General features: G+C 31.1%; 1 protein-coding gene across 1 annotated transcript in view; it reads left to right on the top strand.

Annotated features, from left to right (window-relative positions):
• Window positions 1–27,038, top strand: part of LOC129220410 (cell adhesion molecule Dscam2-like) — a 60,150-nt gene extending 33,112 nt beyond the window's left edge. The window contains exons 10-15 of the mRNA XM_054854830.1: window positions 2,360–2,591; window positions 6,288–6,386; window positions 12,732–12,926; window positions 17,695–17,868; window positions 22,304–22,500; window positions 23,474–27,038. Of these exons, the coding sequence (XP_054710805.1) occupies window positions 2,360–2,591; window positions 6,288–6,386; window positions 12,732–12,926; window positions 17,695–17,868; window positions 22,304–22,500; window positions 23,474–23,521 (945 nt within the window). The 3' untranslated portion in view covers window positions 23,522–27,038. The remainder of the gene's footprint in view (window positions 1–2,359; window positions 2,592–6,287; window positions 6,387–12,731; window positions 12,927–17,694; window positions 17,869–22,303; window positions 22,501–23,473) is intronic.
• Window positions 27,039–27,478: the final 440 nt, after the last annotated feature.

Here is a 27,478-nt window from a genome sequence, read left to right as displayed (position 1 = left end):
GCGTACAGAGATCAGCAAGCAGAGTGAAGTGGGGTGGAAAAATGAATCGGCAAATGAGCGATCAGATCCGGGTACGCGGCGATGCGCGGGACCCAATGAGTGCGTTTGGCGCCCAAACTACGAAGGGAAGGGGACGCTACGCCATTTTAATGGCCGACAAGAAGATGCAAAAAATTGGATCGACGCTTGAAAAATTGACAAAAAGCTAAACGATGGGAAAAGTGAATAAGTCACATATTTGATATCGTAAAGTGCGCGAAATTTAACGGGGGAACGCGGGGAAAACGTGGAATGCACAAGAAAATAAAAAAACAACAAAATGGGGGAAGAAAACGATTAAAATGACCGAAAACATGGGAAAAATGTAAATGGGTAAAAAATGTGATATGCATTATCACACGTATAATTGATAAAAACATATGAAAGAGAAACATATAAACGGTGCTTCACTGTATATGAATTGTACCTTTAATATTATACGTTCAAAAATCAAAATTTCCATTATTTAAACAAAGTAACCACGGCACAGGGAAACCTGAAAAAATAGGAAAGTACAGAAAACTCAAAAATCAACAAAATAAAAAGGGAAAATCCAGAGAAATTTGAAAATTAGTCTAAAAGTCTCAAAAAAGTAGATAAAAGGAACGTTAATTTTAGGGTTTTTTTTTTTTTTTTTTTTTTTTTTAAAGTTGCAAAGATCAATGCTTTTTGTCCCAAGTAAACATTAAAATGTCTATCATAAAAGCAAAAATTTATTGTTTTTTAACATGCATCTTGAATTTTATGCTAATTTAATTTAGACAGCATGAAATTAGTGATCCGTATTTCTTCTTCTGCTTAACTCTTTTGCATTTTTTATCTTTAAAAGTTCAAGTAATGAATGGTAAAGATATATTTTTTAAATAAAAAAAAACAAATGAATTCGATAGCATGCTATTATCTCTGTTATTAGTATTTTTTTTTTTTAATATTTTACTACCCCCCCCCCCCCCCGCGATGAAACCATCAGGACATTAATGTTCATTTTCAAATATCAGTATTTGATCATTTGTAATGCTGCACACAGGGAAATCTCCCCCCCCCTCCAGAGAATTGAGTGGCAATCTTGTCAAATAAACATTGAGTCTCATTTTTGAGTGGGAAAAAAGTTAAAAAATTGAATGGATAAATTGAACATGATAACATGCCAATTAAATAATATTGTATGAGTGGCAACAGATATAGATGGAGATTGGAATTAAGAAAAGGGCTAGTTGGAGATAAAAATTGTATGTTAAATAAAATGCATTACTTTTTTTATAATCAAGTGCACATTCTAATATTCATTTATTATACGTACAGTACACACATTAAGGATGAAAAAAATGATACTAGAATCGTGGAAAAGATGAGCACTTTCAGGGTTGCCACTGGTGACTAAAGCAACTATTTTTAAATAAAGGCGTCTATAGCAACTATTTTAGTCAAAATATGAGCAGAGACAACTATTTTGCTGTTAGTTGTAAAAATTGGCGACTATTTTAGTGAAAAAGTGATTAAAATACATAAAACTTGTCTTACTTTTTTGTCTTACTTTTTTCTAGCGCGAAATTAAAAAAAAAAAAAAAAAAAAAGAACATTTATGATCAGAAATATTTAGTGTCAATATTTTTGTCTCAAAAATGTTTTTTTTTCATGATCCTGATTATTGTAAAGGGTTAATTTTTGCAATTGGGATTTTTGCGAAGAATTAATTATCCCTAAGTGGATTTTTTTTCTGATTTTCTATAAAGATTTACTTTTAAGTTTCTTTACCTTATCATATTTATATTTCAAAAACAAGTGTTGGTTTTCACATAATCTGTAATGTTATTGGTAATATCGCGAATTTAGCCTTTATAGCATTTTTTATGACGTCAATTGCCTTTTATTGTTATTTTTAACAGACAGACAATGGGAAATTATATCTAAATTTGTCAGTTTTTATTTGTTTAGTTTTCATTTTTAAGTGTTGACCTCAAGCCTGAAAACTGTTTTAAAATTGGTTTTTTAAAAGTTTTTTTAGAAAAATTTTCGTTTACATATGTTTAGCTTCCTGCTTTGAGGGGTTTCATTGGCATGCCACGCTGCCTAGATATGTATATTTATCGAAGTAGCATTGTATGACAATAACAGAAATGCTATTTGAAAAAACAAAGCAGGAAGATTAGTTTAGAAACTATTTTCTGCATCTGGCAACTATTTTTCATTTTATAATATAACTAAAGTGAATTTTTTAGCAATAGAATTGGCAGCCCTGCACTTAAAGTGATGAAAATTTTAATATGAAATTAGAAATTTGCATATGTTTTGAAATATCTTTCCATTTTTTTACTTACAGCCTCCTCCACGTGATGAATGGAATGGTGTGCTCACCGGTTACTACGTTGGATACAAACAAAGTTCCTCACATCATCCTTATACATACAACACTGTTGATGCTGAAGATGACATATATTATGTCTTGAGAGGCTTACGTCGAAACACTAGGTATTTAATCACCGTGCGTAGTTTTAATGATGTCGGAAGTGGTCCAATGAGTGAAGAGATACCATTTAAAACTCTCAATCAAGGTACATAGTACATTTTAATAATTATAGTATCTATATTTAAATGTATGAAGTCATCTATTATCTTTAGTATTTTGAGGCATCATTGTACATTATTATACTACAGTCAAATACCTTTATAACCAGGACTGGATTTAGGGGAGGACAGGCGGGGCTACTGCCCCTGGGCCTCCACAACAAAGGGGCCCCTACAGTAAAATTTTTACAAAATATCCTAACTTTCATGGGTCAAAAATATCGAAAATATCGTATATATACATACCTATCAAAATATTCGGATATATATCCAAGTATGGGATATTTTCGAAAATGTGATGATCTTTTTGAACCCTGATTAGGGGCCTCGACTCCTTCGTTACCCCGGAGCCTCCACACTTCCAAATCTGGCCTTGTTTATAACGCTGAACTATATTGTGTTGTTCCTTTGACCACTTTGCAAATTTTAATTTTCTTAGCTTGAATTTGAGGCTCAATTCAATTTTTTTTTTTTAAATTATAATTATAATTTTTATTTTTTCATAGTTAATATTTTCAAGTTTCTAGTTTTACTTTCAATATGTTTTATTTGATTTAAAAAAAAAATAGTACTGTGGTCAAAAGTGCAACATATACTTGTACTTCTGACCATGGGTTGTTCTACCTCTGCCCGGACAATTAGACAACACATCAGGTGTGGGGAAAAAATTATTTTATTCAGTAACATTGTAAATAATTGTATGTTAAATGTGTACAGGACAATGTAAGCATAGTAAAAACGATATAATGATAGTATGTTAATATTATTGTATTTCATGCTTGCTTATCCAACTTTATATGATGAAAAAAGTCCACTCCAAATAACAAACATTTGAACTCTCAAACGAATCCGCTAGTAAATAGTAAGGTTTGGAAGTTTCTCTTACTAAAATAAAAAAAAAAACAAAGCGAAAATGATTAATCCTGTTGTAATTTAATAAATTTATTCATAAATCATACTGAAGCAAACTAATCAGGGAGTATGTCAAGGCTGTGGTTTATCCCCAACCCTTTTCAATATTTATATTGATGATATCCTGCGTACTTGGAAAGCATTAATTAATGCTGGTATTAACCTAAATATGTCAACCTGTGTCAATACATTACTCTTTGCTGACGACCAAATTATTATCTAATCAAATGAAGATGATCTTCAAAGATCCACTTACATACTCCACAAGATATGCCAAGAATATAATATGAAGATCTCAATCCCGAAAACTAAAACAATGGCATTTAGGGGTAAAGAGCCCATAATAGGTAAAATAGTTATTGATAATAGAATTATTGATCAGGTGAAGCACTTCAACTACCTAGGATGTGACATCACCTTTGACCACGACATTGATGTCCAAAACTATTTACATAGGTTTCAACACTTATGTGGAACCCTTACAAGAACCCTAAAGGGAAAAACGAGAAAGGAAACACGACTGAAGTTCTATAAGGTTATGGCGGTGCAAACCTTACTATACGGCTCTGAAACATGGACTTTGAACAGTCAAGAAACTAGTAGAATTCAAGCAGCAGAGATGAAGTATTTGCAATCACAAGAACTGCACTATCCTAGACAAAATAAGGAATTAATTTATTTGAAGGGAATTACAGATATTTAGCCTCAATGAAAAAATTACGGAATATCATTACGATTGGAAAAACGATGTTCGATGTATGACACAAGGAAGACTTCCAAGAGCTGCTTTTTATTACAGACCAAGGGGCAAACGAGATCGTGGTAGGCCCAGGAAGCGGTGGGGTGACCAAGAAGCCGGAACAGGCTATATGCCTAGTTCTTGAAGAAGAAGATGATGATCATACTGAAGTTTAAAAATGTTTACTAATTTCGAAAAAGTTGAGCAGAACATAAAAATGAAATGATGAAAATATCATTCAGGGTGTTTTGCCATTGACCTGATCAAAAAATAACAACAACTAATGGTCAGAGGTACAACACCATGGAGTGCAAATTATAAAGCATGCTATATTTTTAGGGTTGAGACTTAATAATTGTCGCAAGCTCCACCATGTTTCTTACAGTGCTACTATGTCAAATGATTTCTATCAACATAGGCGTAACACATAAAGTATTATTAGGCAATACACTATCAAAAATTACTTACCTATTTATGATAGAAATGGATATGTATTATTCACAAGAATTCTCTTTGACTTGAGTAATCCACGGTAGGTTGCACTCTTACTTATTGTACTGTATGTAAAATTTACTCTTAACTGTATGTGTTGAAGAAATTATGCACTGATGAAATGCAAAAGCTGAGCATTCATGGAAATAGGTGTGAATTTTTATTTATCGTCTATCATTTGTTAAAAAGATGAATATTTTTTAATGAATTGCTGCTGATCTATCAAAACATATCTTAAATAAGAATCGAATGTAATTTCACTATACATACTCTTAGAAATGATTTTGCGTAATTTTTCCAAATTCTTTAGTTTTTGATTTGTGTCTGAATTTTTAAAGCTTTTCAGCTATGCTTCAAAAACTACTTAAAATTGCTGCATCTATAACTTTTTGTTTTAATATTTGCTATTTTACTCTCTTAACAGAAAATAATTTTTTTGAAGTCCAGATAATTGCCATTTGTACTTTCAATTCTTGCTGTAATAATACATTTTTTAAGCACTAATCTATTGTTTTTAATGTGCATTTCTTTAAAACTTTGAATTTGTAATATTTTATGCTGATTTCCTAAACAGCATCACATATAATACCATGTCTCACAGCAAAACTATTATTATAGATGAAAAATTTAAATTGTTTAAAGTAAAAATTGATTTATTTCAAGAAGCAATCTGGAAAACCTTTTTACTTTTAACTAAAAACTAATTTTCTAATTCAAATTATGTCACTCAAAATCAGTCATTTTCTCTAGATAACTCTACTTGAAAGTCACCTATCAGTATTTTTGTGCTTCCTTTTGAGAAATAAAATGAGTTCAGTACAAAAATTGATCCTTTTTCATTACATTGTAATGAAAAAATGGTTTTCTGCAACATCTAGTACGTCAACTTGACATTTACGTACCTGTGTGGCTGCTTCCTTAGGTAGGAAAGACTCGCCGTGTCATTTGGTGTCACGGCATTCTATTCCAGGGGATCTCAGGGAGGGCCGGTGGGAGTGAGAAAGGTACGTTCTAGCTTGAAGTGCTCGATTAGTGATTTTAGATAAACTTTGAAATTAAGTTGTGCGCTTAGTATTTAACAAAGATATATTGTAGATATTCATTTTGTTCAGAATTTTAATCAGAATTTTAATAATGGTGATACTATATGTATCACCATTGCAAGCGTTATTTTTGAGATATTGTTATATTAATGAAAAAACAGGTGTTTTTTGTCACTAATTTGGCCGTAACAGCTAAAGCTCACTTAATAGAAGAGGGACTGAATGCTTAGTATGATCATTCCAGACCCATACGGTATATATTAAAGCAATTTCCAGCTTTCCACGAATTACTTCCGTATTCGACCTTTTTTCACTCGAACTACTGGCCAATTAATAGTGAAAGCAAAAAGTGCTCTTAGATAAAACTCTAGCTTGCTTTCAAATATGTTGAATATTTCAAAAACATGAATGATCTTTTTAAATCATTATTTTTTCTCATCATTGAGAATTTAATTTAGTTAGTGTTAAAAAGTTTATTATAAGTTGTTTGTTTTCAGAGCCTCCAGTTCAGCCAATTTTAGTGGTTAAAGACATTGGTTCAACTTTCCTTCAAATTCATTGGATTATGCCTGATGATGAAAAGCTTAAAATAAGTGGTATGTATTAAATGCTATGTCAGTATGTTTGCTTCCATTCTGACATTTTAAATGTTAAACAGTGCATACTCCCCTTTAAAATAAAAGAAATTGCAAAATCTCCTTAATTTTCTCTTCTTCTAAAGCTCTTTAGAACTCCTTAATTTATAGTCTTTAACTTCTTAAAATTCCTTATTTTTACTATTTTTACCAACGTCCTGAATTTTTACTCATTCACAAAATGCCACCACATGCAAATTATTATAATTATTATTTTTTTAATATATTTCTTTGTTCAACTTATGGGTGAAATTAAATGCAAGTTGAGTTTATCAAGTTTTTTTTCCTTGCAAGAATTTCTTATTCTAAACATTTACTTAGCTACCAACTCTTTTATAACCTTTTTAACTCAGGGTACTTCCACATGTATAACCTATTTTTTGACAACTTGTGAAATCTTCTGATAGTTTGATATTTATTTTGCAAAATTTGTTCACCTGTAAAAAATAGAGAACGTAGTTATGTTTCAACACTTTTTTTTTTCCGAAATATGTGAAAACTTCAATGTGAACAAGTAACACTTATCAAACAAGATCAAAATTTCTAGTTTTAGGTCTTCTTCATAAAGTAAAAATTGTTTTTATGTTTCATTAGTTGCGTTGCCCTGCTTTGCACGATCTGCCTTGGAAATAAAAGTTGTGTTAAGTGATGCATGTTTACCAATCAAGCTTCAATTAGAGAGAAAAAATACTGCAAAATTTCCCATCAAAATAATCATTCTTAAAGAAAGAAAACACTAATAAAAAAAAAATCAAGAACAAATTAAACACAACCGTCCATAAATACAACTAAAGTCCTTTTTAAAAAAAGAAAATAGATCGCCAAATAATAAACAAAAGGGGAAATTTTTACCTCAAAAACAAAAAAACAAAATTTTATGTATTCACAGCCAAGAAAAAAAAGTGGCAACCTTCTGAATGCTAATTCAAAATGAAATTGTACAAACGATAGTTTTCCAAAATGAAAATAGAGTTCCATTAGGCTTAAAAGAGCTGTTTTATTTTTCCTGGTGATTTTACAGCCTTTTTTATTTCGAAGAAAGTGAATGAACTCTATGGATATTTTTCATGGGCTTTTGAATGGCATTAAAATTGAAATAATCAGATAAATATTTCAAGTAGAAAGAGCCATTTTCAGGCTCTAAAACTAAAAATCGAACGGTTTGGTTCTTTTTTTGCATTTGAAAACCCCCCTATGTTTCCTTCTCAGGTGCCCAAGTACCTCCCTGCCAAATTTTGTTGATATGCGAATTTGTATAGGGAACATACATACATATATATTCTTTGTTTTATATATATATATATATATATATATATATATATATATATATATATATATAGTTTTTTTGTCAAAATATAATTTTTCCAGATTCAAGTCAAATCAAGCAAGATATTGTGAGTAGTGCCATTTTGTAGAAATGTATTGTCTTAAGCAAGGACAGATCCAGAAATGCTTCAAGGAGGGGACGGTTGATTTTTTACCTTTTACTCCCTTTTATACATGCTTGAGGGGGGGGGGGGGGAACTACCACAGCACTTTTTATCTAAAGCAATTAAAATAAGGAGATTTAACCAAAGAGGTTCCTGAACCTATTTCTTTCCTTTTTCATTGAAAAAGGTATGTTAAAATTGCGTTTTTTAACTTCAGTTTCGTAATAATTTCGTTGGCAAGGTCCTCCAAGGGAGGGGCTATTGCCCCATTCCTTGTATCCTTCCTTGGCTACAAGTTTTCAATGGTTAAAAGCACTATTCATCGACTTAACTGTTTGAAACATATGCATTAGGTGTTTATTTAATGAATCATTGTACAGTAAAACCTGTAAAGTTGACCACCCTTGTAAGTTGACCACCTGTCTATGTTGACCGCTTCTGTCAGGAACGGAATTAGCCCTATCTCATATAATGAAGGAAAACCTCTGTAACTTGACCACCTCTCTATCTTGACCACCTGTATATCTTGACCACTAATGTACGCCAAATTTGGTCTGGAGTATTGTAAAAAACCCTTTGTAAGTTGACCACTTGGTTTATTTTTTAAAACTTTCTTCAGAATATTATTTTATTTTATTATTTATTTATTTATAATAATAATATATTTTTTTTTTTTTGGATAGCTTTCAAAGAAAAAAGCTTTGATGACATACTATAGCAATTTACGAACTTAACCCAGCAGCATAAAGCTTATGCTGCTCTTTATTCTCCTAACTTGTTTTTCATATGTTGTTCTATTTGAGACAGCTTTTTGTACTCTGTTCAATGAAAATAGTTGTCAGTAGAAAAGTTCTAAGTCCTTTCTTTCAGTTGCAATATGTTGTGGCAACACAGGAATTCTGCTAAAAAGAAAAGTTCCGGATCTATACATTTTGGTCCTACTGCAACAAAATATGTAGGGCCTCTCCCTAGTGGTGAGCAGTGTCTATTTGAAAAGCGAATAAGCCTTAGTGCTAGGGTTTTTTTTTCTATTTTTTCATCAATTTCTAGGGCCGTTAGCCCCATTAAGGACGCGGGCTCCTCGCACTGCGGGTACGCAGATCTGGGCCTGCTAATGACGAATGAGTAAAGTTACATGTTTCTGGTGCAAGGGATTAAGAGATAGGATATTTTAATTTTGCCTTTATGAACTGGGAGAGTCGAGCTTGTTGCTCTTCGTGCTATAAGTTTTACATAAAAAGGCTTCAAAAAGAAAGTTAGTGGAGCTTGAGATTAATAAAAAGTATGAAATATTAAAAGTAATTGAAAATGGAGAAAGCCAGAGAAAAATAGCTGGCATATATGGAATTTCTAAAACTACAGTGTCTAATTTAGTTAAAAACCAGTTGAAAATAACAAAAGTATTAGAATAGTATTTTTAATTATTGTTTCACTTTCAATAATGTTAAAAAATGAAAGTGGAGCTGAACAGAAAGAGTAAGGGTGAATTAATCAAAAAATGAATACATGGTGCAAGAAATGACAAAAAAAAAAAAACATTACCGCCCTTTATAAGTTGACCACCTGTCTAAGTTGACCGCCAAAGTACTGCACCGCGAGTGGTCAACTTACACAGGTTTCACTGTATTTTATTTTCTAGTTTTATATTGGTATTTTGCTACAAGAAGCAGTGTGGACATAAAAAAAACACTTTTAACACATAGGGATATCGGGGGGGGGGGGGCATTGCATTGTGCTTTAAATAGTAATTCTTATTTTCCGCTTAGAAGAAAAGAGAACTGTATGAATTGTTATGACTACATTGTATGTAAATATTGTGCAACGTTGGTTTTGATTTATTAGTATTAGTAGTATGGTTATTAATTATAACTGTTTGCCATTGTGATATTTTTGCTGTACATGTATCAGCAATCCCTTAGCTCAAGGTTTCAACGAACCTTTTACTTGAAAGGAATTAATAATTTAATTTAGGGGCTCTTAAAAAGTTCTTAAAGGTCCCTTGTAATGCTTTTAAGTAATTATCTTCATAGATCCTTTTGGAAGGGGATAACCAGCATTTTGAAATGCATTTTGGAAATTTTACAAAACTCAAGTTATTTTTATTTTATAGTATTTTAGCTAAATTCTGTTGTAAAAGTTTATTAAAAAGCTTTAATCCCGAGTAGCATCAACTCATCGGCCGATCATCGGCCGTTCATCGAAATCCGATCAAACTTTGATCGGCCGATGATCGGTCGATGATCGGATTCCGATGAGTTTTCATCGGAAATTGCTCCAATATGTCTCATCGGCAATAGTAGAATCCGATCATCGGAATTCGATGAATTTTGCTCCCTATACCGATGAGATTTGGAGCAATATACGAGCAGTGCTGTTCCGAGCCGATGAATTTTGGATGAAAATACGATGAAATTTGGAGCAATATACGAGCAATACTGTTCCGAGCGATGAATTTCGGATGAAAATACGATGAGATTTGGAGCAATATACGAGCAGTGCTGTTTCGAGGCGATGAATTTAGGATGAAAATACGATGAGAAGTAGTAACAACTGCGATATAGGGAGAAGCAGGAGGAAAAAAAATTTAACAGTGGGAAGGGGGGTCCGCCATCTTGTATAATCACGAGACCCATCCGCCATCTTGAAAACTTTCAGGAGGGGTATTTTGGTTGATCTCATTTGGGACAATTATTTTATATATTTTATTTTTTTAATAACGTGTTTATTTAATTTCTAATTAAACAACTTTTGACGAACGTGATTCATTAGCTCGAACGAAGTCGCTTTAGTCGGGTATCGAACCCTAGACCTCTGGAATACGAGACTCATATGCTATCCACTGGACAAGTAATGCTCTTTCCTAGGAGGAAAATAATGTATTAAATGGAAAATCATTTGTGGCGCCATCTATCGGGTGGCAAGGCCATGACAGATTTCTGAACGAAAAAGTGAGAACTTTATTCAGTGAATATACTTGTGGCGCCAGCTAGTGAAGAGTCGGAGTCGATCAATTTGCTCGCAAACCGAGTAGGAGTCGGTAATTTTGGGAGTCAAATTGAACGGAGTGGAATTGTTTTGGAGATAGAGAGAAATCATTCAAGAGTCGGAGTCTCATTTTGTTCGCAATTCCAGTGAGGTAATCATGATTGGAATCGTGGAGTTAAAGTTGAATTGATTTTGCAGCAAATCGGAGTAAACCCTTTCAAAATCCAGGAGGCGGATTCAGAGTCAAAGTCTCAGTCGTTTTTCCTCCGATTTTCAACCCTGAATGTTGATCCGTATAGCCTTACGTTTGATCAATGACCTATCAATTGTCGGATATTCGAATAATAAAATTTATCCTATTTTAACAGTTGGGAGATTTCCAAAAATTTTAGATTGGGAAAATTTTTATCGGAAAATTTAAACAACCTACTTTTTTAAGATGAAATGTAACTTGGCAAATTTTCATCGGAAAATTTGATCGTTACGATCTCTTTTTCCGATGAAATGTAGCTCAGCAAATTTTCATCGGAAAATTTGATCGTTATGATCTCTTTTCCCGATGAAATGCAGGTCGGCAAATTTTCATCGGAAAGTTTGATCGTTACGATTTCGTTTTTCGATGAAATTTCGCTCGGAAAATTTTCATCGGAAAATTTGATCGTTACGATCTCTTTTTCCGATGAAATGCAGCTCGGCAAATTTTCATCGGAAAATTTGATCGTTACGATTTCGTTTTTCGATGAAATTTCGCTCGGAAAATTTTCATCGGAAAATTTGATCGTTACGATCTCTTTTTCCGATGAAATGCAGCTCGGCAAATTTTCATCGGAAAATTTGATCGTTACGATTTCGTTTTTCGATGAAATTTCGCTCGGAAAATTTTCATCGGAAAATTTGATCGTTACGATCTCTTTTTCCGATGAAATGCAGCTCGGCAAATTTTCATCGGGAAATTTGATCGCTACGATCTCTTTTTCCGATGAAATGCAGCTCTGCAAGTTTTCATCGGAAAATTTGATCGTCACGATCTCTTTTTCCGATGAAATGCAGCTCGGCAAATTTTCATCGGAAAATTTGATCGTAAGGATATAGTTTTCCGATAAAAAACAGCTCATCGAAAACCGATCTCGGATTCTGATCGCAACGATATCAGCGTGCATTACGCGATAAGTTTAGGAGGAGTCGATGATCGGCCGAGCAAAATCCGATGAGTTGATGCTACCTGGGATGGTTTTTAAATATGAAAAACTGATAATAATTCCTTTAACAATGTTACTTAGAATTTTTTCTGTTCCTCATTTTGCTAAGACTTGGTTTCTAACCTAAAAGGGCATTAAAACAACCAAAAATAGATGTACAAAACTGAGTGGCTGAAAATGATCCAAAATTTGCACACAGGACCTTACTTTGAGAAACTCTATTGTAAGGTATTTACTTCATCTCAAGATACTCAGCCTGTTTATAGGGTTTAAAATGAAAGGCTCTGGGACATGGGCGCCCTTATGCAAAATTGTAGGGGAAGGGGGAGGGCTCAGATATTTTAACCATGGTTTAGCAGGATATTTTTCCCCATGGAAGCAGATTTCAGGACAGATTAGAGTCATTTAAATTTGACATCTTTAATAACTTATTCATTAATTGCTAGAAAAGAACTGTTTTTACATTTTCGCAAAGAAAAAAGTACTGAAAACAAGGAAGTTCTAATTTCTAAGGGGGGACTCGAGCCCCCCTGCCCCCCTTGCTCTGAGAGGTTAATCTGAGGCTGCACCCTCGCTCTACATGCATATGTTTGTGTGTCTCTTATCTACACTCCACTGACTATTTTTTCCAATTAAATATTTAAATTGTAATTGCTTTAATATTTTTACTCACAATCTGTATTTATCTATAGGTTATACAATACACTACCGCAAAAATGGAGAAAAATGGAAAGAAATATCAGTCCCAGATGCTGTCCAAACTTCTTACACACTCACAAATTTAGATACCGGAGTTCCATATCAGATTTATATTACAGTTCATGGCTCTGGAGGCATTAGTGAGCCCAGCGAAGTTGCTACAGTTCGAACATCTGCTGAAGCAATTTGTAAGTTAGCTTGTGTGCTTATTCAATTCTTTTTTAAAATGCAGAGTTCAAAAATATTTAATTCGAAGAATGTTTGATTATCAAAAAGAATTGTCTACCATAGAAACTTCAGATCTGATGTGATTTGTCATGATACTCGATATAATTGTTTTTCTCCTGAGTCCGTTATGTTCTGATCTTGTGATTTCAAAGAAGAAAAATGTCTGAAGTAGTGAAAGGTGCTACATTTGGTAACCTGAAGGGGTTCCAGTGTTTTTTGCATTCACTGTATATTAGTGGGCTCACTCAAGACATTTTTCCCACTAATGAAGGGGCAACCTCACAATGGCTATTTTCAGTTTTTGTAATATTTTGTGCTTTGCCTTCGCTAGTTTTTTCATTTTACCCAATCTTTGATGTAATGCAGCACCCCGATTATTATTTTTATTATTTATTTATTGATTTTTTTTTAATTTATATAATTATTTTTTTTAAATATTTTATTTTATTTATTTATTTATTTTTTTTTTTGCTTTCATCTATTTTTATTTATTTATTTATTTTTATTTATCTTAATGTAAATATTTATATATATTCTTTCTTATTGAACAAAATTATTTTCTTCTGTATATATCAAAATTGTTTATCAGTGTGGAGTATTGTTAAATTTTCTCGTACGTCATCCCATAATTTTGAAATTTAACATTGTTGAATGTGTACAAAAGGATGACGTATTTAATAAAAAAAAAAAAAAAATGCAGCACCCCTTCTAAAAAAAAAAAACGAGCTGAAGTGTGCATTACATGACTTCCTTTTACTCCATTTTAATGTGATTCAATAGTTTACTCTCTAAATATCACCAACAGTGGTCAAATTGAAACCAGATTTTAAAAAAAAATCGCCAAATTGGCGACAAAACTTGAAGACGAAAACTGGCGATATATATGGGCACGTGTCCGCCAAATTATAAAACTACTTATGTTTACATTAAAATTAACAATGATTTCCCCCCAAAAAGAGGCAAAAGACCCCTTTAGAAACACCCAAATGCAACCAAAAGAGAAGGTGCACAACTAGATCCCACTAGGGGTATACATACCAAATTTCATCTTTCTAAGACATACCGTTCTTGAGTTATGTGACATACATACACACATCCGCACATACATACGTACATAGTCACGAGAGAACTCGTTGTAATTAACTCGGGAATTGTCAAAATGGATATTTCGCATCCCTATACGTTCTTAGGCACTTATCCACGTGTGGTCGAGTTAAAAAAAACCTCAACATTCATTCGGGGGTGCACAAAATGGAAATTGAGGTCGATTTTTGAGTGAATGTTTTTGTGAATACACTACTTCCTTTTTTGTAAAAGGAAGTAATAACAATGTAGTGTATTAGGAAATGCTAAAATGAACTAATATTGAATACATAAAATGTGTGCAAAGGAACTTGTTTAGTAATTTTCCACTTTTTTTTTTTTTTGTCAAAGTGAGATTTGTTAAAATTACTTACACTTTGTCAAAAATTTAGAAAATACGTTATAGCTCAGTGCATCATAAAATCAATCCTGTTTTTTATAGAAGATCGTTTTTCTTTTGCTAAAAATTTAGTGATGAGTTCAAGTTTCCCCTGCCCCCTTTTGTAATAATTTATTTACCCATTCCCGATTGCTGAGAAGGACAGCTAAATATTTTTTCTTTCCACTTTTTCTTCTTTGACTGCTCAGTTCTGAGAGAAAAGAATAACTCAAATTTTCACGCCTTGAAATGTTCCAGGAAGGTTTGTCTTGCACAAATAATGTTAATCAAATTTCATTAGTCACCTCAGAATTCAACTTTTATCCCATACCTCCTGTTCTGAATTCATTGGCATGTCTTATATTTTTACACTTACCTTACAAGTGCTTACAAGTCCTTATTTTAATGCTTCAAGTCCTTATAAGTCTTTATTTTTACTCTGCCATTATTTTAAAAAATTATTTCATTTTTCTAATAGAGCACTTGTGACTCACTTCATCACCCAAGATGTGAAGGGCAAGCAGCTGTATTTTAATGAATTTCCTTTCCCTTAGCAACATGGTTGCTAATTTGTCCACTTTTTTGTAAAAAGTCCGGGACACCGGAAGAAACTGGACAAAACTGGAAAAAACTTATCAATCACTTTATATAATCACTTTAAAATATTTTTCATTTCGTCCATGAAATGAAAAATAAACTGATTATACATACATAAATTTATTGTTATGGTGTAATAATATTAATATGTTATTCTAATACATTTTCTATAATGAATTAATCATTAAATTAAAATAAAAGTATTAGCTTTAGAATTTCATAAATCTAAAAAACAGTTTAATTTCACATTGGTGCAGCTAATTTTAGAACATAATTTACTTAAAAGTAATAAAATTTAACCATGTGAATAAGCTATTGGGCATGATTAGACTATTGTATACAATAGTAGAAAATAAACTCAATGGGAAAGTCAAATGAAATGCTTGGGAACACACATAAAAAACAAATATTTATAGACTAAAAATATTTTATAACTGTTGTATTTTTCAAATTTTTATTGATGTCATCCCATAGTAAAATATTTATGTACTCAGCATATTTTATGGATATGTTAATGTCATACAAATTAAGAAAAATTACTAATTTAGTAGGATTGTGGGTACTCAAAACAGTGTACCGGAAGAGGCTATAATATAGGCAAGAGGTAGATGGCTTTAAAAGGGCTATTAATCTTCATTAGGGAATAATAAATTGACTAGGGAACAGCCTAGTCAGAGCCTGTAGCTGATCATCACATTTGTATTTGTATTGCAAAAGCAAATTTCACTTCATACCAATGTTTCTTTTATTAATATCAATTTGTTTTTCTTCTTTTTTTTTTTTAAATATGATTTTTATTGTTTTGGAACTCCAACCTTTAAAAAGCCTTTATTTTAATAATTGTATAAATGCACTTATTATGGGTAATAAACCTTTATAAATGTTATTACATGCGTTATAATTTATTTTAACACTCATTTGATTTATTAACACACTTACATAAACTTCAACTGATCTTACTTTTTTTATTTTCACTTTAAAATATTTTACAATCAATTGTTTATATACATATTTATGTATGCTTATTTTTATATTAAAATATTACTTGAATAGGGAGAATCTATATAATTATTTATTATTTTCAAACTTCAAATTTTTAACTAAAAACTCAGTTTACTGATAAAGTGGACAAAATGGTATGCTCACTTTCAAATTACTCTGTACTATGCAAGCATCATCTTTTTTCAGTAGTTTTAGCACAGCAGATCAAAAGTGGTATTTTGAGTGAAGTAAGAGAAGAGTGAAATGAGAGACTATAGACTTGAATAATAATATATGTAGCAAAATATGCAATGAAAATTATTCAAAACCTCTGAATGATGCCAGTTATAATTTTCATCAAGCATGTCTTTCAACTGCTCTGAATCGGACACTCTTATTGACATCTTAGCTCAATGACACAAATGAACACAGAACATTCATTGGTCAATCCAGGAATTTTTGTCAGGGTCCGTTTTTTGTAATTTTGTAAACAGAAAAAAAAAAATATCGAATTTTGTGGGGGGGAAAAAAAAAAGCCAATTGAGAACCGTTTTTAAACAAATCATATGTAATTTTTCAAAAACCTTATTTCAAAGTACAAAGGGGACAGTACTTTACCTTTTCCTTTTAAACAATCAATAAGAACGGACACTTAAAGAGATTTATTCGAGCAACAGTATCTGATTTCAATCGCTTGTTGTGCGCTTTCTGCTCGAAAATTATAAAATGGTCAAGAAATATGCTTATTCCAAAAGGTAGAGTAAACAGTGAAAATGTCTTAAAACAACAAAAGTGACATTATCATTATTTTGAATTTCAGAGTAGAGATAAAATTTTAACCAAGTAAAGATTTGCTTCATTCCTAGTCCAATGTTTCAAAATGTCAAATGAAACAAACATGCTATACAACAAGGCAACTGCACACTCGGAATCTTTTCAATCATCAAGAGGCGCAAGTCAAATGTAATCCTTCCTCTGATATTAGCGTGCATGCAACTCTTTCCGCTCGGAGTGGCTAGATGATCGGAGGGAAAAACAACTTTCAGTGACTGCTTTGTTAATGCTGTGATTTGAATTAAGTTTCCGATGTTTTGCTCATGCAAATGTGGGAAACAAATCGGCAATGACATTTTCTTGCTGATTGGTCTGTGACGTCACACACATTTTGCTGCAGCAAAATAATCTCTATTTTATAAAAGGACTGTGTCTTAAGTTAAATGGCGAGATAACCATTCATAAAGCATGTAGTATGCAATTGATATCTTGAAACTTGATTTTAACTTTTTGAAATTTACAAATAAAACCAACGATTTCAAATTACTGCCATGTCTTTTTTCCACTGCATAAAACTCAATGGTTAAATTGAGAGTCTGGGAGTTATGTGACAAATCCTTTTTTTCTTTCTAGATTTATGTGAAAGGTCCATTTTTAGGGATCCGAATTTTGTGAGGAGTCCATTCTTAAGGATTGGAATTTTGTGAAGGGTCCGTAAACAGACCTAATTTCTGTCTAGATTGACCCCTAACATTCTGATACATTTCTGTTATATTGTTCTCATAAAGGTTGTTTAAAGTTTAAGTACTTTTTTCTTAGTTTGTTAAAAGTTTTTTTTTTCATTCTACAAGAAAGTAAGAGTATTATTACATGGTGAAAAATAGTTAATCCAACTTTTATTCCATTTTCTCTAGTTCATGCTCCACCAAAATCTCCAGCTGTGCAGCCTGCCATAGATGATGTAACTCAAATTTTGTACATAGTTGTTCCTGTAGCTGTAGCAACTGTTATCATCGTAATTGTTATAGTTACTGCTTGTGTATACGTATATTCGAAGAGGCCATTACCAGTTTCTCATCCATATGGAGGTAAAATCTGAATACACAAATATTAGTATGTGAATAAAAAGAAAAGATTTATTTATGTGTTATCTTAACTGAAAATATGTATGGAAATATTTTCTTGGTACATTTTCATATCAATTACGCCATATCAGTGCATTTATTCTTGATAATTGTATAACATTTATGTAAATGTATATACATGTTCACGTACTATACCTCAAAACTCAAATTTTGAATTGGTAGCCAATGGCTACCAGATCCTCACAAAATGGTAGCCAAATCTCAAAAAATGATAGCCAAATTTTATTTTAATTTAAATTTTTTAATTTATTTTATTCCGTTTATTTATTTAGTATTTGTGTATACGTCATTGGCGTAGCAAAGAACGTTTCTTATAAAATAATAATTAGAAATAAATAAGTAAATAAAAAATATTTAAAAAAAATAAAAAACGTGCTAAAAACAAAAAAGGAAAAGAGGGTTGAGGAAAAATTTTGGAGGGGAGGAATTGAACTTGGGGGGAAAGGGCACCCCTGCCCAGATATTATTTAACACATCGTTTGCAAATTATAATCTGCATTAATTTATCTTTAAGCAAAACACATCCCGATAAAAAAATAAATAAATAAAAAAGATTATTATTATTATTAATTTTTTTCAGCTTTCAACCAAAACACGAGTTAGTTCCTTGATAAAGAAAACAACAAAATATCAAAAACTTGAACAGAATGTAAAACCTAAACCATTTGCGATTCTACAAAAATATTTTTTTGTTTTTACAAATGCATGCAGAATTTTATAAAAATCGAAGCTTGAGTGTCAAAAAATGAATAAATAAAAGAAAGGTAAACAATATAAAACAAAACGAAAAAAAAACAAAAATTGAAATAAAAGATCCAGCAGAAGAAAAAATGGGTTTCAGCCGTATTCTTTCCACCTTCTCTAGACGCAAGGGTGCCATTTTTTTAATTATTTATGTGTTTTAGAAATAGGATTGTACTTCTCTTTATTTATTTTGGAACACACATTTTCCTCTTCTAACTGGTGAAAATGGACAATCTACAACGCGGCGCCATTTTGAAAATTTCCGCGAAACTTAAAAATAACAACTTTTTTAAGGAGAAATAAAATAAATAAACGGATATGTCCTCTCCTCCAGTAGGTTTTATATTTTAAAAAGAAAAAAAAAAGGAAAAACAAACAATATAATTAAAACAAAAAATCAAAAATCTTGCAAATTTTTTTTTTTTTTTTTTTTAGCGATATCGTTTTTACCTTGTCTCCGTGCATTTTGACTTAAAGGCGCCATTTTTTTTTATTCATATGTAAACCAAATGTACAAAATTAATTCTTTTCAATTATTTTCATTTTGGAAAGGATATTTTCGTCTTTACTGGTAAAAATGAACAATAGCAACGTGACGCCATTTTTAAAACGCGTAGTTTAAAAATACCGCAAAACGAAGAAATAGCCATTTGTTAAGGAGAAATAAAGTTGAAAAATGCATTTAAGATCAAAAAAGCATAATTTACTAAATTGGTGTATGAAATTTGTCTATTTTTACGATCGCGTGTAAAGAAAGCCGAGTTTTCAAAATAGAAGTTTTGTAACGAATTTGCCGTCGTGATTGCGATTTTTGTTTTCTATTCAGAACAAGAACACATAGCACAATAAGCCACAATTGGACAATACTCTCCCCCCCCCCTTCCCTCCTTCATCCCCGGCGATCCGATAGCCGAACTTTTAGTGGACAAAAGAATTTGGGGAAAGGTCATATGTCAAGACAGGTCAGGGAAGGTTGCATTGGCGAATGGTAGCCATATTGGTGACTGAAGTGAAAATAATGGGCGCCAAAATTTGAAAATTGGTCGCATTTGGCGACTGGCGACCGCCAGTTTTGAGCTTTATTACGTACGTACTGTGACACAGTTATAGACTAGACACTATTGAATTATGTTTGTATCAAGTCCTAGTCTGTGTTGGAATCTGCAAATGCACTGCTAGCACATGGCCTGTTGAAAATAAACAGAGGGAAGATCATCAACTCCGACTCCGGAAATTTTAGAACATTCCACTCCAACACTGACTCCTTTAACCCAAAATCAGTAAGGCTCAGACCGTGGGCAGATGTAAGAATTCTTCAAGGGAGGGGCAAAATTGCGTTTTTAGAACTTCAATTTTGGAAAAAAATTTTGTTTCTGAACCCTATCCCTCTTATATAATTGAATATCATTTAAAGTTGCATTTCTGGAAATGGAGTTTCGAAAAATTAGCAGGGAAAAGAGCTTGAACCTCATTCCTTCCTTTAACATTACCAAAAATGGTTTAAAATTGTGTTTTTGAGACCTCAAATTTCAAATATTCTGAAACATTTCTGGTTGAAAGCTCCCTTAAATTCTTCGCAGATTGTCTAAAAAATACTTTTGGAACTTCAAAGTCGAAAATTTGCTGGTAGAGCCTTTCAAGGGAGGAGTGATCGTCCTTTCCTTTTATCTGTCCATGACTCAGACTCTTTAAGTATTGTCAAGTTGTGGACTTTGAAAGAACAAGACAGACTCCAACTCTTGGAATTTTAAGTTGATGACTCCCTACTCTGACTCCTTTACCCCGAGTCGGACTGGTGTCAGTCCGACTCGCATTCCGCAACTCAGACTCCGTAGCCCTGAAAATGCAGGACAAGAAGTGGTTATGTCCTTAGTTGTGCATGAAATTGTAAAAATATGTTAAACTGTTGAACATATTTTTCAAAAGAGAACACAGGTTTCAAAAGAGATATAGTTGGTTAGCACATTAATGACAAATCCATTGTTGTGCAATTGCAGCACCATTGTCACAGCTACATTCAATTCTTGGTGATGTTAGAGAGTTTCTACCTTCAAAATTATGAATAGTCTCCAAAATTTTTATTTTAATAAATTCTTTCTACTTACAGAGTTTGATGGGTCATGGAAATCCTGGAAAGTCATGAAAAAAAAAAATAAAACAAATTTTAGGCCTGGAAAAGTCATGGAAAATTGAAAATTTCATTTCAAAGTCATGGAAATTTATTAGAAGTAATGGAAGTCCTGGGCAAAAAAAAAATAAGAGCTGAAAAAGCACTTAGAAATCTTGAGTGATGTAGATGATGACAGTATTGCTCATAAAAGCTGTTAAAAATGAAAAATTGAATGATCGCAAAAACAAATCTGATATTTGAAGTCTCATTGCATCCACTTCTGTAGCAATGGCTCGTCTTTTTTTTTTCGCAATGTGGTTTTACTGCTTACACATCACTTATTTTGAATTTACCATTATTTTTTCAACACTTCTTTTATTTTATATTCTGTAGTAGCAAACTTGCAGTTTTTGATTTTGCCACGCCCACTCAAAAAGGCAGTTCAGTTTGAGTGAATGTTTTTGCGAATACACTACTTCCTTTTTTGTAAAAGGAAGTAATAATGTAGTGTATTAGGAAATGCTAAAATGAACTAATATTGAATACGTAAAATGTGTGCAAAGGAACTTGTTTAGTAATTTTCCACTCTTTTTTTTTTTTTTTGTCAAAGTGAGATTTGTTAAAATTACTTACACTTTGTCAAAAATTTAGAAAATACGTTATAGCTCAGTGCATCATAAAATCAATCCTGTTTTTTATAGAAAATCGTTTTTCTTTTGCTAAAAATTTAGTGATGAGTTCAAGTTTCCCCTGCCCCCTTTTGTAATAATTTATTTACCCATTCCTGATTGCTGAGAAGGACAGCTGCCTGTTTGTTAAAAAAATGGGAGATTTAAGCATCATTATATTCTATTCACTGTATTTTTACTTTACTTAAATTTATATGATGAAGACAAACAAGAATAGCTTAGTTTTTTAGGTATACACTAATATTTTTTCATTTACAAGTAAGTGCTTTGATGAGGTAGTGGCATTCACGTAGAAGTTTTGCTAATGCTCATTTACAAAAATTGGCATATTCGATATTAAATAGTACTATATTCTCTTCATGTAACAAGGTCATGAGCATTTTTATGAAGTCATGAAAAAGTCCTGGAATTTTTTCATCCAAATAGAGTATGAACCCTGTACTCATTTCTTTGTATCTCAAATTTTTTTGATTCACATTAAAGGATCTTCCTTACTTGTCTTCAATTTTTAGGCCTATGATTTTAGGCATCATTAAAAAGAAAAAAAAAAAAAAAACTTTACCCATGTTTGGTCTATGTGTGTAAGCAGTTATGGCTCACATAATCTAGTTTTTCATTTCGCAGGTTCACACAAATAATTTGAGGCTAGAAATATGTATTATTTTTTAATCTGTTTATATACATGGCACAAATTCATTGCAAAAATTTGCTGTTTTCAATTGTAAAAAATGCTAATAAACTTCTAGTTTTCGAGAACTATTTTGAAAGTTCTTTGTTAAACACATCTACATTATGATTTTCATTTTAAATAACATATTCTTTTTTCCCCCTTTAGATTTACCAGCCTCAAAAAATTTCAGTTATATGTCCACAGTTCCTCGTCAGAGAGACATACCAATAACTGTATGCGGGGGAAATGCTATGAAGTATGGCTCCCCGTATTCCACAGTTCCTTTGACGAGGCCTGAACAAGATGAAGATGAGCCTATATATGAGTCTGTTATGGATGAGATACGCTGTAAAATAAAACAGGTATGTTTGATATAAAGTGCATAAGTTTGAGAAAGGTGCAAGTAAAAGTATAACACTTGTCATAAATCCAAATTTTTTAACAAAGTTTTTGAACCGTTAGGGCTGCACAGAATCTGTCCCGAATGAATCAAAATATTTTTAATCATTAATGATTTTTATTTTTTAACTAAATGTTTCACAAGGGTACCCTTATAGTTTGGTTTAGTTTAGCAATGTTTTAAACGAAAAACCCACAATGGTTTTGTTATTTAGTATGAAGTTTGGACTTTGTTTGAAAGACAACATTTCATTTTGATATCTTATCTCTTTGTTTGTATATCTTAACGTACACATTTTACTGTTACTACTTGAAATAAATATTTAAAGAATGCTTATACAGTTGAGTCTTTAACTCAAAGTTTTGATTGGGTCCCAAACTCTTAAGAAGACCATGGGGATTCACTTCCCATAACTCAAATTACCATTAACTTGAAGGTTTTAGCTGCTCCCTTGGGATTTCAACTATTTGAGAGTTGACTGTATTTGTATTTTGGAGGGGGGAAATATTTTCAAAAGTATTCATCTTTTTTTAAATCAATATGTGCTTATTTAAAAACAATAAGTGCCCTGTGAGAACTTTGGGAAATTCTTGGAATGCCATCTTAGCAAAACAGTAATAGAATAATAGAAATGAACCCATTAATCTTTTGACTTGCCAGATATTGTGATATAATATTAGTTACATTATTGTTTCATAACTGTTAATGTTTTGTACAAAAAATAACTCTTTGGTTGAACTGAAAATATTTTTCAGCTATATAATTTCAGCAAAGTGTGTTTAAATGATGCATTTGGGAAAGTTTCATGCAAACTTCCCTTTAAACTATAATTGCAATTTTTATAATTAACTTTTTTGCCCTAGTTTCTGACCTTAAGTTAAATTTACTTTGAAAGTTAATCATACATTAATTATTATTTAACAATACGTTTTCAGAAATCCTTAGATGATGACGTAAAAATTGGATCTGGAACTATTGTATGAAGAAGAAATTTCCCTCTAGCGTTTTCAAGTGTATGTGCCTGCACTACCTGTGATTGTGATATTTTCTGTAAAAAGTACCTTATATTGACATTTATATCTTTATCATCACTTTTCATACTACAAATGTAAATATGTTTGTATCAGAAATTTTACCTTTTTCTGCCTTCAAATTTTTTTCCTAAAATTTCGTGCATTCTTCAGATGTACTTTCTGACAGCTATTTTTAACAATATTCTGTTACATTTTTGAACTTAAAATTCTCCCCTCCCCCAAGTCAGTTCTTTGAGTTTTGATGTTTAATGCAAAATATATTGTTTCATTTTCCCACCCTGCCTATTTTTTCTTTCTTTGCTGTTTAACTCATTTGAATTAATTTTTTAAATTATATTATTGATAACTTTTAAGCATTTCAAAATTTATATTTTAGAAGTTTTTCCTTTGACATACATTACATACAATATATTTCTGAGAAATTAAAGCAAATATAGTTTTCGGCTGTGATATAAAATTTGAAATGTATAATTTTATGTATTCATGTGTCACAGACAGAGATACAGTTGGCTCTCTGTTTAACGACTTTCAAGGTACCACAAAAAATCGTCTTTAAGTAGAAAGCGTCCTTAAATAGAATGCTTTTAACACTATGGTGGACCATCTGAGACCGTGAAAAGCCGTCTTTAAATAGAGAAAGTCGTTAAATAGAGCGTTGTTAAACAGAAAGCCAACTGTATATTATTTATAAATGTAGATAGATAGAAAACCTGTTCATTGAATAATTGTTGCTAAATACAATTAGACAATCTCATAAAAACATTGGGTGCTTAAAATGTGATCATATTTTGAATTGTAATGTGTTTAATATATGCTGGATAAATTTTTTACTAGAAGAATTGCTCATGAATCTAGTTAAATGAAATAAAACCTTTAAGCAATAAAATTTTTCATGCTTAAATTCTTGATCCTTTTCTGTGGGTGTAAAACTTTTTCCTTACTTTTATTTCCATATTTTATTATAAATCATACTTCTTCTATATCTTATGCACTGATGTGGAAATTTAATTTCGTGATTGATAAAAATCTGTCTTTTTCCATTTGTTCAAGGAACACAACATTTTCTTTAACAAAAGTTCCAGTGTTTTTATTATATCTTGGGTTGATATTGATTGACTGGCATAGAAGATAAAAATTTTTAATTACTTAAAGAATATTGTTCTTATTTTTTATTCAACAGAAGGAGGAGGGGGCCCTGTAAGATCATCATTCATGTACAATCATAGTGCAAAACTGAAAGAATACAGTCTTAGTTTGTGTCTTTTGCAGTATTACTATTTCATGGAATGTTAAATGTCTAACAAAAAGAGTTAATCTATTTTTAATTTTATTATTAGATTTATCTAGTCTAGTTTTGTACAGTGTTTACTGCTCGCATATATTTTTGAAACAGAGAAATAGTTTTTATTGCTATAAATGTGTGCTTTATACGACGAATTAACTTTATCATTCTTTAAAAGCTTGAAAAAATATTTTTTGAAATCTGATTGCACTGCACATTTTTCCTTAAATATGTTTGTATCTAGCTCTGTTTGCAATAACAGCGAATTTTTGTTTTGTGTTAATATTTTATTGTAAGATGTAGGCTAATGTATAGAAAGCTGGACTTTCAGTAATATGGCAGGTCAATACAAGTGCCTTCATGGTGTTAATATCTGTCACAAGAAAATCAAATTTGTTAAGCAAGTGGGTTTATAATATTTATGCAAATGTGTACCTCTGAAATTTGCATTTCATGTAAATTTTGTGCCATTATTTCACGATTTGGCATTAATTGTGCCAAATTTAATCATTTTCTGAAGTGCCTTAACTTACACAAGTTATGAATGCTTGCTCTATTTGTTTTTCGAAGAAAGAAAAAAAACAGTTACCTATTAATAACATGTAATTTCAAATATTTTTAGAGTTTAATTTCCAGACTTTTTGTTAAGCTTGTAATACAATGGTCACTAATGGAACTATTTGCATGTGAAAAACAGCAAAATAGCAAAATGACTAAAATTTTAATGTAAATAATAAATATTAGTGCCATAAATGTATGAAAACAAATGGTGAAAGTTGCTTCTTTAGTAATCAATGCTAGAAAACTTTTGTTTTAGTGATCATTATTTTCTTACCAAATAATGAAGTTCAATTTAGATTTATACCTTGTTATTTGTGTCTAAAAATCATTCTTTCCAATAATCTTCTTTATTGAAGTAAAGTTCGCTTTATGAGCTTTTTAGATCTGTTATTATGTGATACTAATATTGTAGATGATACTTCATAAGTATCAAATTTTTATGTTATTAATCTTTTTTCTACTTATTTTTTCTAGTGCTGTAAGATTTTTTTCCTTCCTGTTTTGCCTGCTTAAAATTCATACAAATTGAGAAAATGTATCCACGTTTTCTGTGTTTTTTGTTTACAATATTTTACTTATTAATTTTGAAATTGAGTTTTAATTACTTTGTATTTTTTTAATGACTTTCAATCTTTCATTAAGAACCAAATTTATGTTGGAAATGAAATGATTAATAAATCCTCTTTAAATATTAAATACCAGTAATATATTGTAAAATCGTTCTTGTGTACACTCGAAGAATTTCTGCTAAATCTACTTACAAAAAAAAAAAAAAAAATCGAGCAGGACATGTTTTGATTAGTGTCAGATTAGTTGTTAAATTTTATCAGCCATATTTGCAACTGAAAACTTTTATTTAATAATTATAAATGTTAATTATTTCTCCTCAAAAGATAATATAAATTATTTGAATAAATAATTTTATTATATTTTATTTAATAAGGCATCTTATTTCTCAAGTGTGAAAACTTCCATATTTGAAATTTTCTAAGGAATTTAAACATGAAATTTAATGATGGCAAGAAATCGTTTTTGGAATAATTTTCTTTCCACATATTTTTAAAATTTCATAAGTCACCTAAAGTCTTTTTTTTCTTTAATTTAAAGCAGTTTTAAAAGAAAAAAAAAACACTTTTATTAGAAGTTTAATTTTTTTTTACTTCTTTGTAGACTGTAAAATTAATTTAATAGCTTATTATTCATAACATTTTGAATATTTGAAGCTGATACTTATTTTAAAATGTCGGAAACAACTTACTATTCGGAATCTTATAAATAAACAAAACAAATTACTTCAATCATTTACTTTGTCAATTGCATTACTCTATGACAATTTTTCCATAAATAAAATGCTTGCATACGAACAAAATTTTATTCATACATAGTGACTGTGAGATTAAAACTTGCAATTGTTAATATTAAATGTACATGTTTTGAATATTGTTAATTGACTTTTCTACTATTTAATTTTTAACCAAAAATTATGAAACATTATTATTTATGACCTATATTTATATTTTTATCACCTAATTTAATCTGATTTTTTAAAGAAATGTAAATATATAATTATAATAAACGTTTTTAGCTAAAGTGTCTTGCCTGAAATTTTGCCTGTGTGTTTGATATTTGCTACACAAAATAAAGTTTTTAAAGTATTTAAAACTGTTTGCATGATCTTTTAACATTGATTAAGCCAATGAAATGATTAAATGTACAGTATTTAAATTTCAAGTCTGTTTCTCACCCAAAGTTCAAAATTTAAAACTTTTGCAAATTGAAAAATGGGGTTGGACCTAGTTTTCAAATCATGCAACTACCTGGGCTGCAAAAAGTGGTACTTTGAAGAAGTATAAAATTTATTGGTTGCATTATTCTGCTTGAAATCGAAGGGTCCTGATCCAAGGGCGGATCCAGTTTTTGGTTTTGTGGACTGGGGTGAATTTTTCGAAATATAAGCTGCTTTAAAGTATCTTTCAAAAGCCCCTCCCCACTCCCTTCCCCGAATCAACATCTGTCCTTACCTCAAATCTCTGCTTTCCAAGCTTTGCTTTGAAAAATTGTAG

Source organism: Uloborus diversus, chromosome 4 (assembly GCF_026930045.1).
Source record: "Uloborus diversus isolate 005 chromosome 4, Udiv.v.3.1, whole genome shotgun sequence".
NCBI classification, from domain to species: domain Eukaryota; kingdom Metazoa; phylum Arthropoda; class Arachnida; order Araneae; family Uloboridae; genus Uloborus; species Uloborus diversus.
The sequence above is the reverse complement of the archived record's forward strand: the minus strand, read 5'-3'. Positions and strand labels throughout refer to the sequence as shown.